This window comes from Rattus norvegicus, chromosome 5 (assembly GCF_036323735.1).
Source record: "Rattus norvegicus strain BN/NHsdMcwi chromosome 5, GRCr8, whole genome shotgun sequence".
NCBI classification, from domain to species: domain Eukaryota; kingdom Metazoa; phylum Chordata; class Mammalia; order Rodentia; family Muridae; genus Rattus; species Rattus norvegicus.
The window spans coordinates 15,338,751-15,355,821 of NC_086023.1; the positions used below are offsets into that span (position 1 = coordinate 15,338,751).

Here is a 17,071-nt window from a genome sequence, read left to right on the forward strand (position 1 = left end):
TCTTTGTTTACCTCTGAACCCCATTTTTAATAGAGTTATTTGTCTCCCTGCAGTCTAACTTTGTGAGTTCTTTGTACATTTTGGATATAGAGTTGTAGGATTGGTAAAGATCTTTTCCCAATCTGTTGGTTGCCATTTTGTCCTAACAACAATGTCCTTTGACTTACAGAAGGTTTGTAGTTTTATGAGATCATTTGTCAATTCTTGATCTTAGAGCATAAGCCCAATGGTGTTTCTTTCAGGAAATTTTCTCCACTGCCTATGTGTTCGAGATTCTTCCCCACTTTTTCTTCTATTAGTTTGAGTATATCTGGTTTGATGTAGAGGTCCTTGATCCACTTTGACTTAAGCTTTGTACAGGATGATGAGAATGGATCGATCTGTATTTTTCTACATGCTGACCTCCAGTGAACCAGTACCATTCGCTGAAAATGCTATCTTTTTTCCATTGGATGGTTTGGCTCCTTTGTCAAAAATCAAGTGACCATAGGGGTATGGGTTCATTTCTGTGTCTTCAATTCTATTCCACTGGTCTATCTGCCTGTCTCTGTACCAATACAATGCAGTTTTTATCACTATTGCTCTGTAATACTGCTTGAGTTCAGGGATAGTGATTGCCCCTGAAGTCCTTTTATTGTTGAGGATAGTTTTAGCTATCCAGGGTTTTTTTGTTATTCCAAATGAATTTGCAAATTGTTCTGTCTAATTCTATGAAGAATCGGATTGGAATTTTGATGAGGATTGCACTGAATATGTAGATTGCTGTTGGTAAAATGGCCATTTTTACTATATTGATCCTGCCAATCCATGAGCATGGGAGATCTTTCCATCTTCTGAGATATTCTTCAATTTCTTTCTTCAGAGGCTTGAAGTTGTTATCATACAGATCTTTCACGTGCTTGATTAAAGTCACACCGAGGTATTTTATATTATTTGGAACTATAATGAAGGGTGCCGTTTCCCTAATTTCTTTCTCAGGTTGTTTCTCTTTTGTGGAGAGGAAGGCTACTGATTTATTTGAGTTAATTTTATACCCAGCCACTTTGCTGAAGGTATTTATCAGGTTTAGTTTTTCTCTGGTGGAACCTTTGGGATCACTTAAATATACTATCATATCTGCAAATAATGATAGTTTTATTTCTTCCTTGCCAATATGTATCCCTTTGATCTCCTTTTGTTGTCTGATTGCTCTGGCTAGGACTTTGAGAACCATATTTAATAAGTAGGTAGAGAGTAGGCAGCCTTGTCTAGTCCCTGATTTTAGTGGGATTGTTTCAAGTTTCTGTCCATTTAGTTTAATGTTAGTTACTGGTTTGCAGTACATGGCTTTTACTATGTTTAGGTATGGGCCTTGAATTCTGGTTCTTTCCAGGACTTTTATGTTGAAGGGCTGATGAATTTTGTCAGATGCTTTCTCAGCATCTAATGAAATGATCATATGGTTTTGATTTTTCAGTTTGATTATATGGTGGATTCTGTTGATGGCTTTCCATATATTAAACCTTCCCTGCATACCTGGGATAAAGTCTACTTGATCATGCTGGATGATTGTTTTGATGTGTTCTTGGATTCATTTTGCAAGAATTATACTGAGTATTTTTGTGTCGATATTTATACGGGAAATTGGTCTGAAATTCTCTTTCTTTGTTGGATCTTTGTGTGGTTTAGGTATAAGAGTAATTGTGTCTTCATAGAAGGAATTCAGTAGTGCTCCATCTGTTTCAATGTTGTGGAACATTTTGGATAGTATTGGTATAAGGTCTTCTATGAAGGTCTGATAGAATTCTGCACTGAAACCATCTGGACTTGGGTTCTTTTTGGTTGGGAGACTTTTAAAGACTGCTTTTATTTCTTTAGGAGTTATGGGATTGTTTAAATGGTTTATCTGTTCCTGATTTAACTTCGGCACCTAGTATCCTTCTAGGAAATTTTCCATTTCCTCCAGATTTTCCAGTTTTGTTGAATATTGACTTTTGTTGTAGGATCTGATGATTTTTTTGAATTTCTTCAGATTCTGTTGTTATGTCTCCCTTTTCATTTCAGATTTTGTTGATTTGGACACTCTCTGTGTCATCTGGTTAGTCTGGCTAAGGATTTATCTATTTTGTTGATTTTCTCAAAGAACCAACTTTTGGTTCTGTTGATTGTCTGTATAGTCCGTTTTGTTTCTACTTGGTTGATTTCAGCTCTGAGTTTGATTATTTCCTGCCTTCTACTCTTCCTGGGTGTATTTGCTTCTTTTGTTCTAGAGCTTTTAGATGTGCTGTCAAGCTGCTGATATCTGGTCTCTCCTGTTTCTTTCTGCAGTCACTCAGAGCTATGAGTTTTCCTCTTAGTACCGCTTTCTTTGTGTCCCATAAGTTTGGGTACATTGTACCTTCATTTTCATTAAATTCTAAGAAGTCTTTAGTTTCTTTCTTTATTTCTTCCTTTACCATGTTATCACTGAGTAGAGCATTGTTCAACTTCCATGTATATGTGGGTGTTCTTTCCTTATTGTTATTGAAGACCAGTTTGAGCCTATGGTGGTCTGATAGAACGAACGGGATTATTTCTATCTTTCTGTATCTGTTGAGGTCTGTTTTGTGCCTGATTACATGGTCAGTTTTGGAAAAAGTGCCATGAGGTTGTGAGAAGAAGGTATATCCTTTTGTTTTAGGATAGAATGCTCTATAAATATCTGTTAAGTCCATTTGTTTCATAACTTCTATTAGTCTGTCTATGTCTCTGTTTAATTTCTGTTTTCATAATCTGTCCATTGATGAGAGTGGGGTGTTGAAATCTCCTACTATCATTGTGTGAGATTCAAGGTGTGCTTTGATCTTTATTAAGGTTTCTTTTATGTATGTAGGTTCCCTTGTATTTGAAGCATAGATATTTAGGATTGAGAGTTCATCTTGGTATATTTTTACTTTGATGAATATGAAGTGTCCTTCCTTATCTTTTTTGATGACTTTTGGTTGAAAATTGATTTTATTCGATATTAGCATGGCTACTCCAGCTTGCTTCTTCAGACCATTTGCTTGGAAAGTTGTTTTCCAGCCTTTTACTCTGAGGTAGTATCTGTCTTTGCCTCTGAGGTGTATTTCCTGTAGGCAGCAAAATTTTGGGTCCTTATTGCATATCTAGTTTGTTAATCTGTGTCTTTTTATTGGGGAATTGAGTCCATTGATGTTGAGAGACATTAAGGAATAGTGATTATTGCTTCCTGTTATCTTTGTATTTGGAGGTGAGATTACGTTTGTGTACTTGTCTTCTCTTTGTTTTGTTGCCAAGACGATTAGTTTCTTGCTTTTTCTAAGGTGTAGCTTGCCTCCTTGTGTTGGGCTTTACTGTTTATTATCCTTTGTTGGGCTGGATCTGTAGAAAGATATTGTGTAAATTTGGTTTTGTCATGGAATATCTTGGTTTCTCCATCTATGTTAATTGAGAGTTTTGCTGGATACAGTAACCTGGGCTGGCATTTATGTTCTCTTAGGGTCTGTATGACATCTGTCCAGGATCTTCTGGCTTTCATAGTCTCTGGTGAGAAGTCTGGTGTAATTCTGGTAGGTCTGCCTTCCTATGTTACTTGACCTTTTTCCCTTACTGCTTTTAGTATTCTTTCTTTGTTTTGTGCACTTGGTGTTTTGACTATTTTGGGACAGGAGGAGTTTCTTTTCTGGTCCCGTCTATTTGGCGTTCTTTAGGCTTCTTGTATGTTTATAGGCATCTCTTTCTTTAGGTTAGGGAAGTTTTCATATATGATTTTGTTGAAGATATTTACTAGTCCTTTGAGTTGTGAGTCTTCACTCTCTTCTATACGTATTATCCTTAGGTTTGATCTTCTCCTTGTGTCCTGGATTTCCTGTATGTTTTGGGCCAGTACCTTTTTCCTTTTTACATTATCTTTGACAGGTGTGTCGATGCTTTCTATGGAATCTTCTGCTCCTGAGATTCTCTCTTCTATCTCTTGTATTCTGTTGGTAATGCTTTTATCTACAGCTCCTTGTCTCTTATTTGGTTTTCTATATCCAGGGTTTTCTCCCTCTGTGCTTTCTTTATTGTTTCTATTTCCATTTTTCAATTCCTTTACCTGTTTGATTGTGTTTTCCTGTAATTCTTTCAGGGATTTTTGTGTTTCCTCTCTAAGGGCTTCTAATTGTTTACTTGCATTTTCCTGCATTTCTCTAAAGGAGTTCTTTATGTCTTTCTTAAAGTCCTCCATCATCATGATTTCAAATCTAGTTCTTGCTTTTCTGGTGTGTTTAGATAGTCAGTGTTTGCTTTTGTGGGAGAATTGGTCTTTGATGATGCCATGTAGTCTTGGTTTCTGTTGCTTGGGTTCCTGCGCTTGCCTCTGGCTGTCATGTTGTCTCTGGTGTTGCCTTATTTTGCTATTTCTGACAGTGGTTTGACCATCCTATAAGCCTGTGTCAGGAATGTTGTAGACCTGTTTTCCTGTTTTCTTTCAGCCAGTTATGGAAACAGAGTATTCTGCTTTCAGGCATGTAGTCATTCCTGTCCAGTGGCTTTCAGCTGTCCATGTGGGTGGGAACCAGAAGGGCCTACCCCTCCTTCTCCTGGGTCCCTGTGTATAAGGGGGCCCAGATTGTGCTAGGTGTTTCCCTCTAGAGTCAGAAATGTGGGCAGAGACTAGTCTCCTCTGGTTTCCCAGGTGTGTCTAGCTCTCCCTTCCATGGGATTTGGGTTCAGGGAGCTGTTTGACCAGGTCTGTTCAGATCTGGGCGCAGTCTGGACTGCAGGGCTCCTGCAACTTGACTGCCCCTATCTTCCTATGCCCAGAGGTCCTATACAGTTTCCTCTTGGGCCAGAGATATGGGTAGAGGTGAGCAGAAGTGGCAGTGTCTCCTGCCCTGCAGTCCCAGTATTGCCCACAGGTCTGGGCAATCAGCTCTCTCTCCCATGGGGTTTGGGAGCAGGGAGCTGTGGACTGAGATCAGCAAGAAACCGGAAGTATACAGTTCCAAAGAAATTTTGCCTTTGTGTGTCCTGAGTCCACCAGGCAGGTCACTTGGAGCAGAAAAGTTGGTCTTACCTCTGGTCTCAGGCCTGAAGTTGCTCCTTGGGGCAAGGTTTCAGCTCTTTGTTAGGACATCAAACAGAATGGCCTGCCCCTGCTTCTCCTAGGTCCCTCTGCACAAGAGGGCCCAGATGGTGCTAGTCGTTTTCCTCTAGAGTCAGAAATGTGGGCAGAGAGTAGTCTCCTCTTGTTTTCTAGGCATGTTTGCCCCTCTGAAGGTCTAGTTCTCCCTCCCACAGGATTTGGGTGCAGGGACCTGTTTGACTGTGTCCGTTCAGATCCAGACGCAGTTTGGACCACAGAGCTCCTGCAGCTTGACTGCCCCTATCTTCCTGTGTCCAGAGACCCTATACAGTTTCCTCTTGGGCCAGGAATGTGGGCAAAAGTGGGCAGAAATGGTGGTCTCTCTTGCCCTGCAGTCTCAGGATTGCCCTCAGGTCTGCACAATCATCTCTCTCTTCCATGAGGTTTGGGAGTAGGGAGCTGTGGGTAAAATGTAAATTTTTAGTAAAATAATTATTATTTATTCTTCTTTTATGTGTGTGTATTTTAAGTGTATATGGAAGTGCATCATGATCTAATTCTCAGAGTTGCCAGTAATATTCAGAGAGGCCATAAGAGGTTGTCATATTCCCTGGAACTGGAGGTAAGGTTGGCTGTGAGTTGCCATGTGGGTGTGTTGCCTAGGTCATCTATAAGGACATCATGTGTTCTTAAGTACTGAGCCATCATTCTACCGTCTAATTATAAAACTGCATTTGAAGAGTACAAAAATTTAGTTCAGGCATATGACATTTTAGTTGCAGAAAAACTGTAGAATTTTTAGTAATAAAGAATGGAACAATTCTTTAATATGTTTTATTTAGAAGTAAAAATTTCCTAAGAAATAAGATGCTTAAATTCAACTGTGATCTTTCAAAAAATAATTGGCTGGTCAAATACATTAAAAACTCTAAAGTAATACTGTTTTGTCATAGTGTACAATTAAGTCAAGGAACATGTGTTTGGTCCAGAACTTAATAGTTTCTATACTGTGATACCATCTTTGAAAATTGTAAATCTTTAATTGTTTATCTTCACGTTTAAAAATGATATGATACTAGATTTCTCATAAGATGAATACATATTTTTGCCTTATAATACTAAAAAGAAATAGCTTTAATGAGGATTTAGAATATATGAATACATACTGAGAGCAAATGTAAATCTTTACATTCTATTAGTCCACAATTTGAAAAAAAATAGCACTTTGCAGACCAATTGAAACATTCAATATTAAACGCCTGGTTCAAAGAATCAGTGAAGTGGCTTAGAAGTTAAAAATACTGATTGCATTTCCAGAGGGTACAGATTTATTCCTAGCATCCCATGGTGGCTCACAGACATATGTAACTCCAGTTCTATTAGATCTTTTACCCCAACTGGTTTCTCAGAGCACAAGGCATCAAAAAATAATAAACTACCTTTTTAGAAAGTACAATGTTTCTAAAATTAAAAATAGTCTCCGTCAGGGTACCAAGATCTATGATATTACTATCTATCTATCTATCTATCTATCTATCTATCTATCTATCTATCTATCTATCTATCTATCTCTAATATAATCTATCTATATATGTCATCTAGTCTGTATTTTCATTTATATATCTATCAGTAGATACTATTAAAGATATCTATATCTATATTACTCGCAAAGCTCTGGATTTAGTATAAGTCAAATTTCTTTGTATTTTAGCTCAAAATTTTTATATTAATATTGAAAATAGTTGGACAGAGTCATTCTACAACAGCATGCCATTTTAACCTATAAGGTGTTATGCTTTTGTCTCCGGCAGGTGCTCCGAGTGACCAAAGCAGTGGTACCTCCTCTCCTCTTTGTGACAGTGGATTACACCTCAACTACCATCCAAACAACACAGTAAGAGAGTTGGACACAGTTGACACTAATCAGGATGGCTCAAGAGCAGAATATATCTGTATTTGTGATTTGCAAGCACTGCTTTTGAGTCTGATTTATGTGGTAAACTGGGATTCCTTGGTGACTTACTGCCATTTAAGTGATAAGACAAGCCAGAAGGAAAAACAAGCAGTAATCTTATGTGACATTATTTCTCTCAGGCATGAATCATTAAATCTTCTGTAAGTGTTGGAGTTTTTAGAATAGGAGAGATTACTCAGAATCATAGTGTTATACCTCACTTCAGAGCATTTCATACCACATAGAATTTCATGAATTACATGATTTGACATGATTTTTATCACTTTTATTTTGATCACAGGTCAGTATGACTATCATTTTCATTTTTTGTCATCTTTATGTATATCGTGGAATAACTGAAAGAGGAGTAATTTAATGATATAGAACAAAGGATGTTAAACTATATGTAAAACATACATTTATTTAACACATCAGTTTTCATTAACTAAATTTTTAGTGTTGGTTTTGTATATTCCTTTTGACCAATTTGGTTATCTTTATTAAATATTTCTGAAATTTCATATTTAGCATTTAAAATATGCATTACAAAATTTATCCCTGATTACATGTAGATTTAAGTGTGAATTAGCAGAGCTGACCTGCAGCACAAATTGATTTTCTGGTCTCCAACCGAGAAAAATTCACTTTTATATTAGAAATTATTGAGCTAATTTTAGAATTTTATTTCAATTGTCTGCCTTTGAATATTTGCAAGTTCAAAAACTTTTTTATTGTTTCTAATTCCATCAAAATTATACTATAGTTGGGTAACATAGGTTCTTAGGTTAACTATCATATCATATCTATCTATCTACCTATCTATCTATCTATCTATCTATCTATCTATCTGTCATCTATCATCTATTTTGAGGAATATTTTTATTGTATTTATTTATTAATTCACTTTACAACCCAGTATCAGCCCTTCCTCTGCTCACAGTACCCCCTCTAGTTGCTGTGGAACTAGGCACATCCTCTTCCACTTAGACCAAAGTTGTGGTAGGAAGGCAGAAAGCCGAGGGATAGCTGCCTCTCCAATTGTTAAAGGGACCTGCTGAAGATCAAGCTGCTTCTCTACTATATATGTGCAGGGCACCTAGGTCCAACCCATGCTTGCTTTTTGGTTGGTGACTCTGTTTCTAGAAACCTCCAAGGGTCCAATTTAGTTGACTCTTGGTCTTCTTGTAGAGTCCCCATCCTCTTTGGTTCCCTCAATCTTTCTCCCATCTCTTCTAGACTCCCCGAGCTCCATCTAATATTTAGGTGTAAGTCTCTGTATCTTTTTCCATTGGTTGTTGGGTGGAATGTTGTAGAGAACAGTTATGCTAGGTTCGTGTCTCCAGGCATAGCAAAGTATCATTAATAGTGTCAAGGATTTGCTCCTTGCCCGTGGGATGGGTCTCAATTTGTTTGGCCATTCCTCAGGCTCTGCTCTGTCTTTGTAGATAGGACACATTTTGGGTCAAAAGCTTTGTTGGTGGGTTGCTGTCCTTATCCTTCCACTGGGAGACCTGCCTGGCTACAGGAAGTGTCCACTTCAGGATCCATATCCCCCACTGCAAGTAATCTCAGCTTGAGTTGCCTCCACAGATCTTCTAGGGCCTTTTCCCATCGCAGATTTCTGGCATGTCCTAGAGATTCCCACCTCCTATCTCCCATCTTTCTCCCCTGCTCTCCCTGCCTATGATATAGCCCTGTCCACCTGATCCCCTCTTTATCCCCACTTCCACCAAGTTCTCTCCTTCCATTGACCTATGATACCGTTTTTGTTTCCCCTTCTGAGAAAGATTCAACCATACACCCTTGGGGTTTAATTATTTGTTTTCTTTGGGTCTTTTATAGCACTGTTATCTTATAATTTACAGATAATATCCACTTATAAGTGAGTACATATCATACATGTCCTTTTGGGCATGGTTTACCTCAATCAGAATCATATTTTCTTTTTTCTTTTTTATTAACTTGAGTATTTCTTATATACATTTCCAGTGTTATTCCCTCTCCCGGTCTCTGGGCAAACATCCCCCTCCCCGCTCCCCTTCTTTATGGGTGTTCCCCTCCCCATCCTCCCCCCCATTGCCGCCCTCCCCCCAACAATCTAGTTCACTAGGGTTCAGTCTTAGCAGGACCCAGGGCTTCCGCTTCCACTGGTGCTCTTACTAGGATATTCATTGCTACCTATGAGGTCAGAGTCCAGGGTCAGTCCATGTTTAGTCTTTAGGTAGTGGCTTAGTCCCTGGAAGCTCTGGTTGCTTGGCATTGTTGTACATATGGGGTCTCGAGCCCCTTCAAGCTCTTCCAGTTCTTTCTCTGATTCCTTCAACGAGGGTCCTATTCTCAATTCAGTGGTTTCCTGCTGGCATACGCCTCTGTATTTGATGTATTCTGGCTGTGTCTCTCAGGAGCGATCTACATCCGGCTCCTGTCAGTCTGCACTTCTTTGCTTCATCCATCTTGTCTAATTGGGTGGCTATATATGTATGGGCCACATGTGGGGCAGGCTCTGAATGGGTGTTCCTTCAGTCTCTGTTTTAATCTTTGCCTCTCTCTTCCATGCCAAGGGTATTCTTGTTCCCCTTTTAAAGAAGGCGTGAAGCATTCACATTTTGATCATCCGTCTTGAGTTTCATTTGTTCTAGGCATCTAGGCATTTGTTCAAGCATTTGGGCTAATAGCCACTTATCAATGAGTGCATACCATGTATGTCTTTCTGTGATTGGGTTAGCTCACTCAGGATGATATTTTCCAGTTCCAACCATTTGCCTACGAATTTCATAAAGTCGTTGTTTTTGATAGCTGAGTCATATACCATTGTGTAGATGTACCACATTTTCTGTATCCATTCCTCTGTTGAAGGGCATCTGGGTTCTTTCCAGCTTCTGGCTATTATATATAAGGCTGCGATGAACATAGTGGAGCACGTGTCTTTTTTATATGTTGGGGCATCTTTTGGGTATATGCCCAAGAGAGGTATAGCTGGATCCTCAGGCAGTTCAATGTCCAATTTTTTGAGGAACCTCCAGACTGATTTCCAGAATGGTTGTACCAATATACAATCCCACCAACAATGGAGGAGTGTTTCTCTTTCTCCGCATCCTCGCCAGCATCTGATGTCACCTAAATTTTTGATCTTAGCCATTCTCACTGGAGTGAGGTGAAATCTCAGGGTTGTTTTGATTTGCATTTCCCTTATGACTAAAGATGTTGAACATTTCTTTAGGTGTTTCTCAGCCATTCGGCATTCCTCAGCTGTGAATTCTTTGTTTAGCTCTGAACTCCATTTTTTAATAGGGTTATTTGTCTCCCTGCGGTCTAACTTCTTGAGTTCTTTGTATATTTTGGATATAAGGCCTCTGTCTGTTGTAGGATTGGTAAGGATCTTTTCCCAATCTATTGGTTGCCGTTTTGTCCTAACCACAGTGTCCTTTGCCTTACAGAAGCTTTGCAGTGTTATGAGATCCATTTGTTTATACTTGATCTTAGAGCATAAGCCATTGGTGTTTTGTTCAGGAAATTTTTTCCAGTGCCCATGTGTTCCAGATGCTTCCCTAGTTTTTCTTCTATTAGTTTGAGTGTGTCTGGTTTGATGTGGAGGTCCTTGATCCACTTGGACTTAAGCTTTGTACAGGGTGATAAGCATAGATCGATCTGCATTCTTCTACATGTTGACCTCCAGTTGAACCAGCACCATTTGCTGAAAATGCTATCTTTTTTCCATTGGATGGTTTTGGCTCCTTTGTCAAAACAAGTGACTATAGGTGTGTGGGTTCATTTCTGGGTCTTCAATTCTATTCCATTGGTCTATCTGTCTGTCTCTGTACCAATACCATGCAGTTTTTATCACTATTGCTCTGTAATACTGCTTGAGTTCAGGGATAGTGATTCCCCCTGAAGTCCTTTTATTGTTGAGGATAGTTTTAGCTATCCTGGATTTTTTGCTATTCCAGATGAATTTGCAAATTGTTCTGTCTACCTCTTTGAAGAATTGGATTGGTATTTTGATGGGGATTGCATTGAATCTGTAGATCGCTTTTGGTAAAATGGCCATTTTTACTATATTAATCCTGCCAATCCATGAGCATGGGAGATCTTTCCATCTTCTGAGGTCTTCTTCAATTTCTTTCTTCAGAGTCTTGAAGTTCTTATTGTACAGATCATTTACTTGCTTGGTTAAAGTCACACCGAGGTACTTTATATTATTTGGGTCTATTATGAAGGGTGTCATTTCCCTAATTTGTTTCTCGGCTTGTTTCTCTTTTGTGTAGAGGAAGGCTACTGATTTATTTGAGTTAATTTTATACCCAGCCACTTTGCTGAAGTTGTTTATCAGCTTTAGTTGTTCTCTGATGGAACTTTTGGGATCACTTAAATAAACTATCATATCATCTACAAATAGTGATATTTTGACTTCTTCTTTTCCGATCTGTATCCCCTTGACCTCCTTTTGTTGTCTGATTGCTCTGGCTAGAACTTCAAGAACTATATTGAATAAGTAGGGAGAGAGTGGGCAGCCTTGTCTAGTCCCTGATTTTAGTGGGATTGCTTCAAGTTTCTCTCCATTTAGTTTAATGTTAGCAACTGGTTTGCTGTATATGGCTTTTACTATGTTTAGGTATGGGCCTTGAATTCCTATTCTTTCCAGGACTTTTATCATGAAGGGGTGTTGAATTTTGTCAAATGCTTTCTCAGCATCTAATGAAATGATCATGTGGTTTTGTTCTTTCACTTTGTTTATATAATGGATCACGTTGATGGTTTTCCGTATATTAAACTATCCCTGCATGCCTGGGATGAAGCCTACTTGATCATGGTGGATGATTGTTTGATTGCTCTTGGATTCGGTTTGCCAGAATTTTATTGAGTATTTTTGCATCGATATTCATAAGGGAAATTGGTCTGAAGTTCTCTTTCTTTGTTGGGTCTTTGTGTGGTTTAGGTATAAGAGTAATTGTGGCTTTATAGAAGGAATTCGCTAGTGATCCATCTGTTTCAATTTTGTGGAATAGTTTGGATAATATTGGTATGAGGTCTTCTATGAAGGTTTGATAGAATTCTGCACTAAACAGGTCTGGACCTGGGCTCTTTTTGTTTGGGAGAACTTTAATGACTGCTTCTATTTCCTTAGGAGTTATAGGGTTGTTTAACTGGTTTATCTGTTCCTGATTTAACTTCGATACCTGGTATCTGTCTAGGAAATTGTCCATTTCTTGTAGATTTTCAAGTTTTGTTGAATATAGGCTTTTATAGTAAGATCTGATGATTTTTTGAATTTCCTCTGAATCTGTAGCTATGTCTCCCTTTTCATTTCTGATTTTGTTAATTTGGACACACTCTCTGTGTCCTCTCGTTAGTCTGGCTAAGGGTTTATCTATCTTGTTGATTTTCTCAAAGAACCAACTTTTGGTTCTGTTGATTCTTTCTATGGCCCTTTTTGTTTCTACTTGGTTGATTTCAGCTCTGAATTTGATTATTTCCTGCCTTCTACTCCTCCTGGGTGTATTTGCTTCTTTTTGTTCTAGGGCTTTTAGGTATGCTGTCAAGCTGCTGACATATGCTCTTTCCTGTTTCTTTCTGCAGGCACTCAGCGCTATGAGTTTTCCTCTTAGCACAGCTTTCATTTTGTCCCATAAGTTTGGGTATGTTGTACCTTCATTTTCATTAAATTCTAAAAAGTCTTTAATTTCTTTCTTTATTTCTCCCTTGACCAGGTTATCATTGAGTAGAGCATTGTTCAATTTCCACGTGTATTTGGGCATTCTTCCCTTATTGTTATTGAAGACCAGTTTTAGGCCGTGGTGGTCTGATAGCACCCATGGGATTATTTCTATCTTTCTGTACCTGTTGAGGCCCGTTTTTTGACGAATTATATGGTCAATTTTGGAGAAAGTACCATGAGGAGCTGAGAAGAAGGTTTATTTTTTTGCTTTAGGATAGAATGTTCTATAAATATCTGTTAAGTCCATTTATCTCATGACTTCTCTTAGTCTGTCTACGTCTCTGTTTAATTTCTGTTTCCATGATCTGTCCATTGATGAGAGTGGGGTGTTGAAATCTCCTACTATTATTATGTGAGGTGCAATGTGTGTTTTGAGCTTTAGTAAGGTTTCTTTTACGTATGTAGGTGCCCTTGTATTTGGGGCATAGATATTTAGGATTGAGAGTTCATCTTGGTGGATTTTTCCTTTGATGAGTATGAAGTGTCCTTCCTTATCTTTTTTGATGACTTTTAGTTGAAAATTGATTTTATTTGATATTAGAATGGGTACTCCAGCTTGCTTCTTCTGACCATTTGCTTGGAAAGTTGTTTTCTAGCCTTTCACTCTGAGGTAGTGTCTGTCTTTGTCTCTGAGGTGTGTTTCCTGTAGGCAGCAGAATGCAGTGTCCTCGTTGTGTATCCAGTTTGTTAATCTATGTCTTTTTATTGGGGAGTTGAGGCCATTGATTTTGAGAGATATTAAGGAATAGTGATTATTGCTTCCTGTTATATTCATATTTGGATATGAGGTTATGTTTGTGTGCTTTTCTTCTCTTTGTTTTGTTGCCAAGACGATTAGTTTCTTACTTCTTCTAGGGTATAGCTTGCCTCCTTATGTTGGGCTTTACCATTTATTATCCTTTGTAGTGCTGGATTTGTAGAAAGATATTGTGTAAATTTGGTTTTGTCATGGAATATCTTGGTTTCTCCATCTACGTTAATTGAGAGTTTTGCAGGATACAGTAACCTGGGCTAGCATTTGTGTTCTCTTAGGGTCTGTATGACATCAGTCCAGGATCTTCTGGCCTTCATAGTTTCTGGCGAGAAGTCTGGTGTGATTCTGATAGGTCTGCCTTTATATGTTACTTGACCTTTTTCCCTTACTGCTTTTAATATTCTTCTTTATTTTGTGAGTTTGGTGTTTTGACTATTATGTGACAGGAGGTGTTTCTTTTCTGGTCCAATCTATTTGGAGTTCTGTAGGCTTCTTGTATGCCTATGGGTATCTCTTTTTTTAGGTTAGGGAAGTTTTCTTCTATGATTTTGTTGAAGATATTTACTGGTCCTTTGTGCTGGGAGTCTTCACTCTCTTCTATACCTATTATCCTTAGGTTTGATCTTCTCATTGAGTCCTGGATTTCCTGTATGTTTTGGACCAGTAGCTTTTTCCGCTTTACATTATCTTTGACAGTTGAGTCGATGATTTCTATGGAATCTTCTGCTCCTGAGATTCTCTCTTCCATCTCTTGTATTCTGTTGGTGAAACTTGTATCTACAGCTCCTTGTCTCTTCTTTTGGTTTTCTATATCCAGGGTTGTTTCCATGTGTTCTTTCTTGATTGCTTCTATTTCCATTTTTAATTCCTTCAACTGTTTGATTGTTTTTTCCTGGAATTCTTTCAGGGATTTTTGTGTCTCCTCTCTATGGGCTTCTACTTGTTTATTTATGTTTTCCTGGAATTCTTTCAGGCATTTTTGCGATTCCTCTCTGTAGGCTTCTATTTGTTCTCTAAGGGAGTTCTTCACGTCTTTCTTGAAGTCCTCCAGCATCATGATCAAATATGATTTTGAAACTAGATCTTGCTTTTCTGGTGTGTTTGGATATTCCATGTTTGTTTTGATGGGAGAATTGGGCTCCGAAGGTGCCATGTAGTCTTGGTTTCTGTTGCTTGGGTTCCTCCACTTGCCTCTCGCCATCAGATTATCTCTAGTGTTACTTTGTTCTGCTATTTCTGACAGTGGCTAGACTGCCCTATAAGCCTGTGTGTCAGGAGTGTGTAGACCTGTTTTTCTGTTTTCTTTCAGCCAGTTATGGGGACAGAGTGTTCTGCTTTCGGGCGTGTAGTTTTTCCTCTCTACAGGTCTTCAGCTGTTCCTGTGGGCCTGTGTCTTGAGTTCACCAGGCAGGTCACTTGCATCAGAAAAGTTTGTCTTACCTGTTTTCCCAAGGCTCTAGTTTGCTCGCGCGGTGCTGCCCACCCGCTCTCTGCAGCAGCAGCAACCAGGAAGATCTGCGCCGCCGTTTCCGGGAGCTTCAGTGCACCAGGGTTCCAGATGGCGTTTGGTGTTTTCCTCTGGTGTCCGAGATGTGTGTGCAGAGTGCTGTCTCTTCTGGTTTCCCAGGCATGTCTGCCTCTCTGAAGGTTTAGCTCTCCCTCCCATGGGATTTGGGTGCAGAGAACTGTTTATCCGGTCTGTTTCCTTCAGGTTCCGGCGGTGTCTCAGGCTCAGGGGTCCTGCTGCTCCTGGGTTCTCCCCCACGGGAACCCAGAGTCCTTATACAGTTTCCTCTTGGGCCAGGGATGTGGGCAGGTGTGGGAATTGTTGGTGGTCTCTTCCGCTCTGCAGCCTCAGGAGTGCCCACCTGACCAGGCGGTGGGGTCTCTCTCCCACAGTGTCTTGGAGCAGAGAGCTGCTGCGGGCCGGGATCCACGGGTGTGGGACTCCCGGTAAACACAGGAGGTGCCTGGTCCTAGAGGAATTCTGCCTCTGTGTGTCCCGAGTTCACCAGGCAGCTCTCTTGCAGCGGAAAAGTTGGTCTTACCTGTGGTCCCGAGGCTCAAGTTTGCTCGCGGGGTGCTGCCCACGAGCTCTCTGCGGCAGCAGCAACCAGGAAGATCTGCACCGCCGTTTCCGGGAGCTTCAGTGCACCAGGGTTCCAAATGGCGTTTGGTGTTCTCCTCTGGCGTCAGAGATGTGTATGCGGAGTGCAGTCTCTTCTGGTTTCCCAGGCGTGTCTGCCTCTCTGAATGTTTAGCTCTCCCTCCCCAGAATCATGTTTTCTAGTTCACATTTGTCCACAAGATTAATGATGTCCTTGTTTTAAATGGTTGACTGGTGTTCTATTATGTAGACATACCACATTTTCTATATCCATTCTTCAGTTAAGAGACATCTAGGTTACTTCCATTTTCTGGCTAAAGATGCTATGAACATAATTGAGCAAGTGTCCTTGTAGGATGGTGGAGCGTCTTTTGTGTATATGCACAGGGGTGGTATGGCTGAGTCTTGAGGTACAGCTATTCCCAGTTATCTGATAAACTGCTGGTTCATTTCCAGAGAGACTGTACAAGTTTGTGCTCACATGAGAAATTAATGAATATTGTTGTTCTACATTCTCACCAGCATGTGCTCTCACTTAAGTGACAGCACACTTATTTATTCATGAGGAACAGTTTTAAGCAATGGCTATTTCTGGAAATATAAAGCTCTCATGAAACTAACAAGTCTGGATACAGTTCATTAAATCTTTATTTAATACTTATTTCCAACAGAAATACTTTTAAATTGTAGTTAAAATTCAAAACAGTGATTTCTCCAACTCTAGGTCATTTAAAACTGGTTTTCAAGTGGAAAAATAATGCACACAGATAAGTAGTAATCTAACCAATTCCTTGTGTTATACAAATGTCTTTCATTGCCCAACTGTGTGTTTCCATGTGTGTGCATGCATGCGTGCATGCGTGCATGTGTGTTGCTTGGTTGTATATAGGGTCTTAGGACAGTGATAATGTTTCACTGAGTTTTCTGCCACATTTGCTTAATCCTATCCCCTTTTATAAATGTTTACTCAACATCTTTTCCTTGGTGCCAATTATCCGCATGTAGTATGCTGATGAGGTGACAAGTTATGTCCTTCCACAGCTGAAAGCTTCCTTCAAGATTTGCCTGAGATTCACAGGCTCTTGACCTTCAGTTAAAGTGTGTTGTGTGATTTGGGAGGGAAAAGCCAAGACAGGCCTCTGGATGACCAGTAGAGGAAATAGAACATATCTTTGCTAAAGTATTGGCTGCGTCATGTTTATACATTCTTCAGTCTTCCAGGTTTCCTCTGAGATTTTCCCTATTACTTATCATTACATAAGAATTTCGGACCCTGGGTTTGGTCCCCAGCTCCTAATAAAAGAAAAAAAGAACAAAAAAAAAGAAAAAAAAAGAATTTCTGTAATAGTTATGTTCTCAAGACAGAAAAAGTACCTTATCAACTTTGGAGCTAGAGAGAGCTGTCTAGTCGTGTTCTTAATCTAGATTTTGTCTAAAGACCTTGACCTTTTCTTGAGTAATGGCAAGTAAAGAAGTCAGAATGAAAGGCTTAA

General features: G+C 39.4%; 1 protein-coding gene across 10 annotated transcripts in view; it reads left to right on the forward strand.

The window, feature by feature from the left end:
* The window catches only part of Sntg1 (syntrophin, gamma 1), an 814,179-nt gene that overhangs the window by 569,461 nt on the left and 227,647 nt on the right, over positions 1-17,071 (forward strand). For all 10 annotated transcript variants that reach the window (XM_063288183.1, XM_063288182.1, XM_063288181.1 and 7 more), the window contains one exon: positions 6,859-6,941. In XM_063288183.1, coding sequence (XP_063144253.1) covers positions 6,859-6,941 — 83 coding nt within the window. The remainder of the gene's footprint in view (positions 1-6,858; positions 6,942-17,071) is intronic.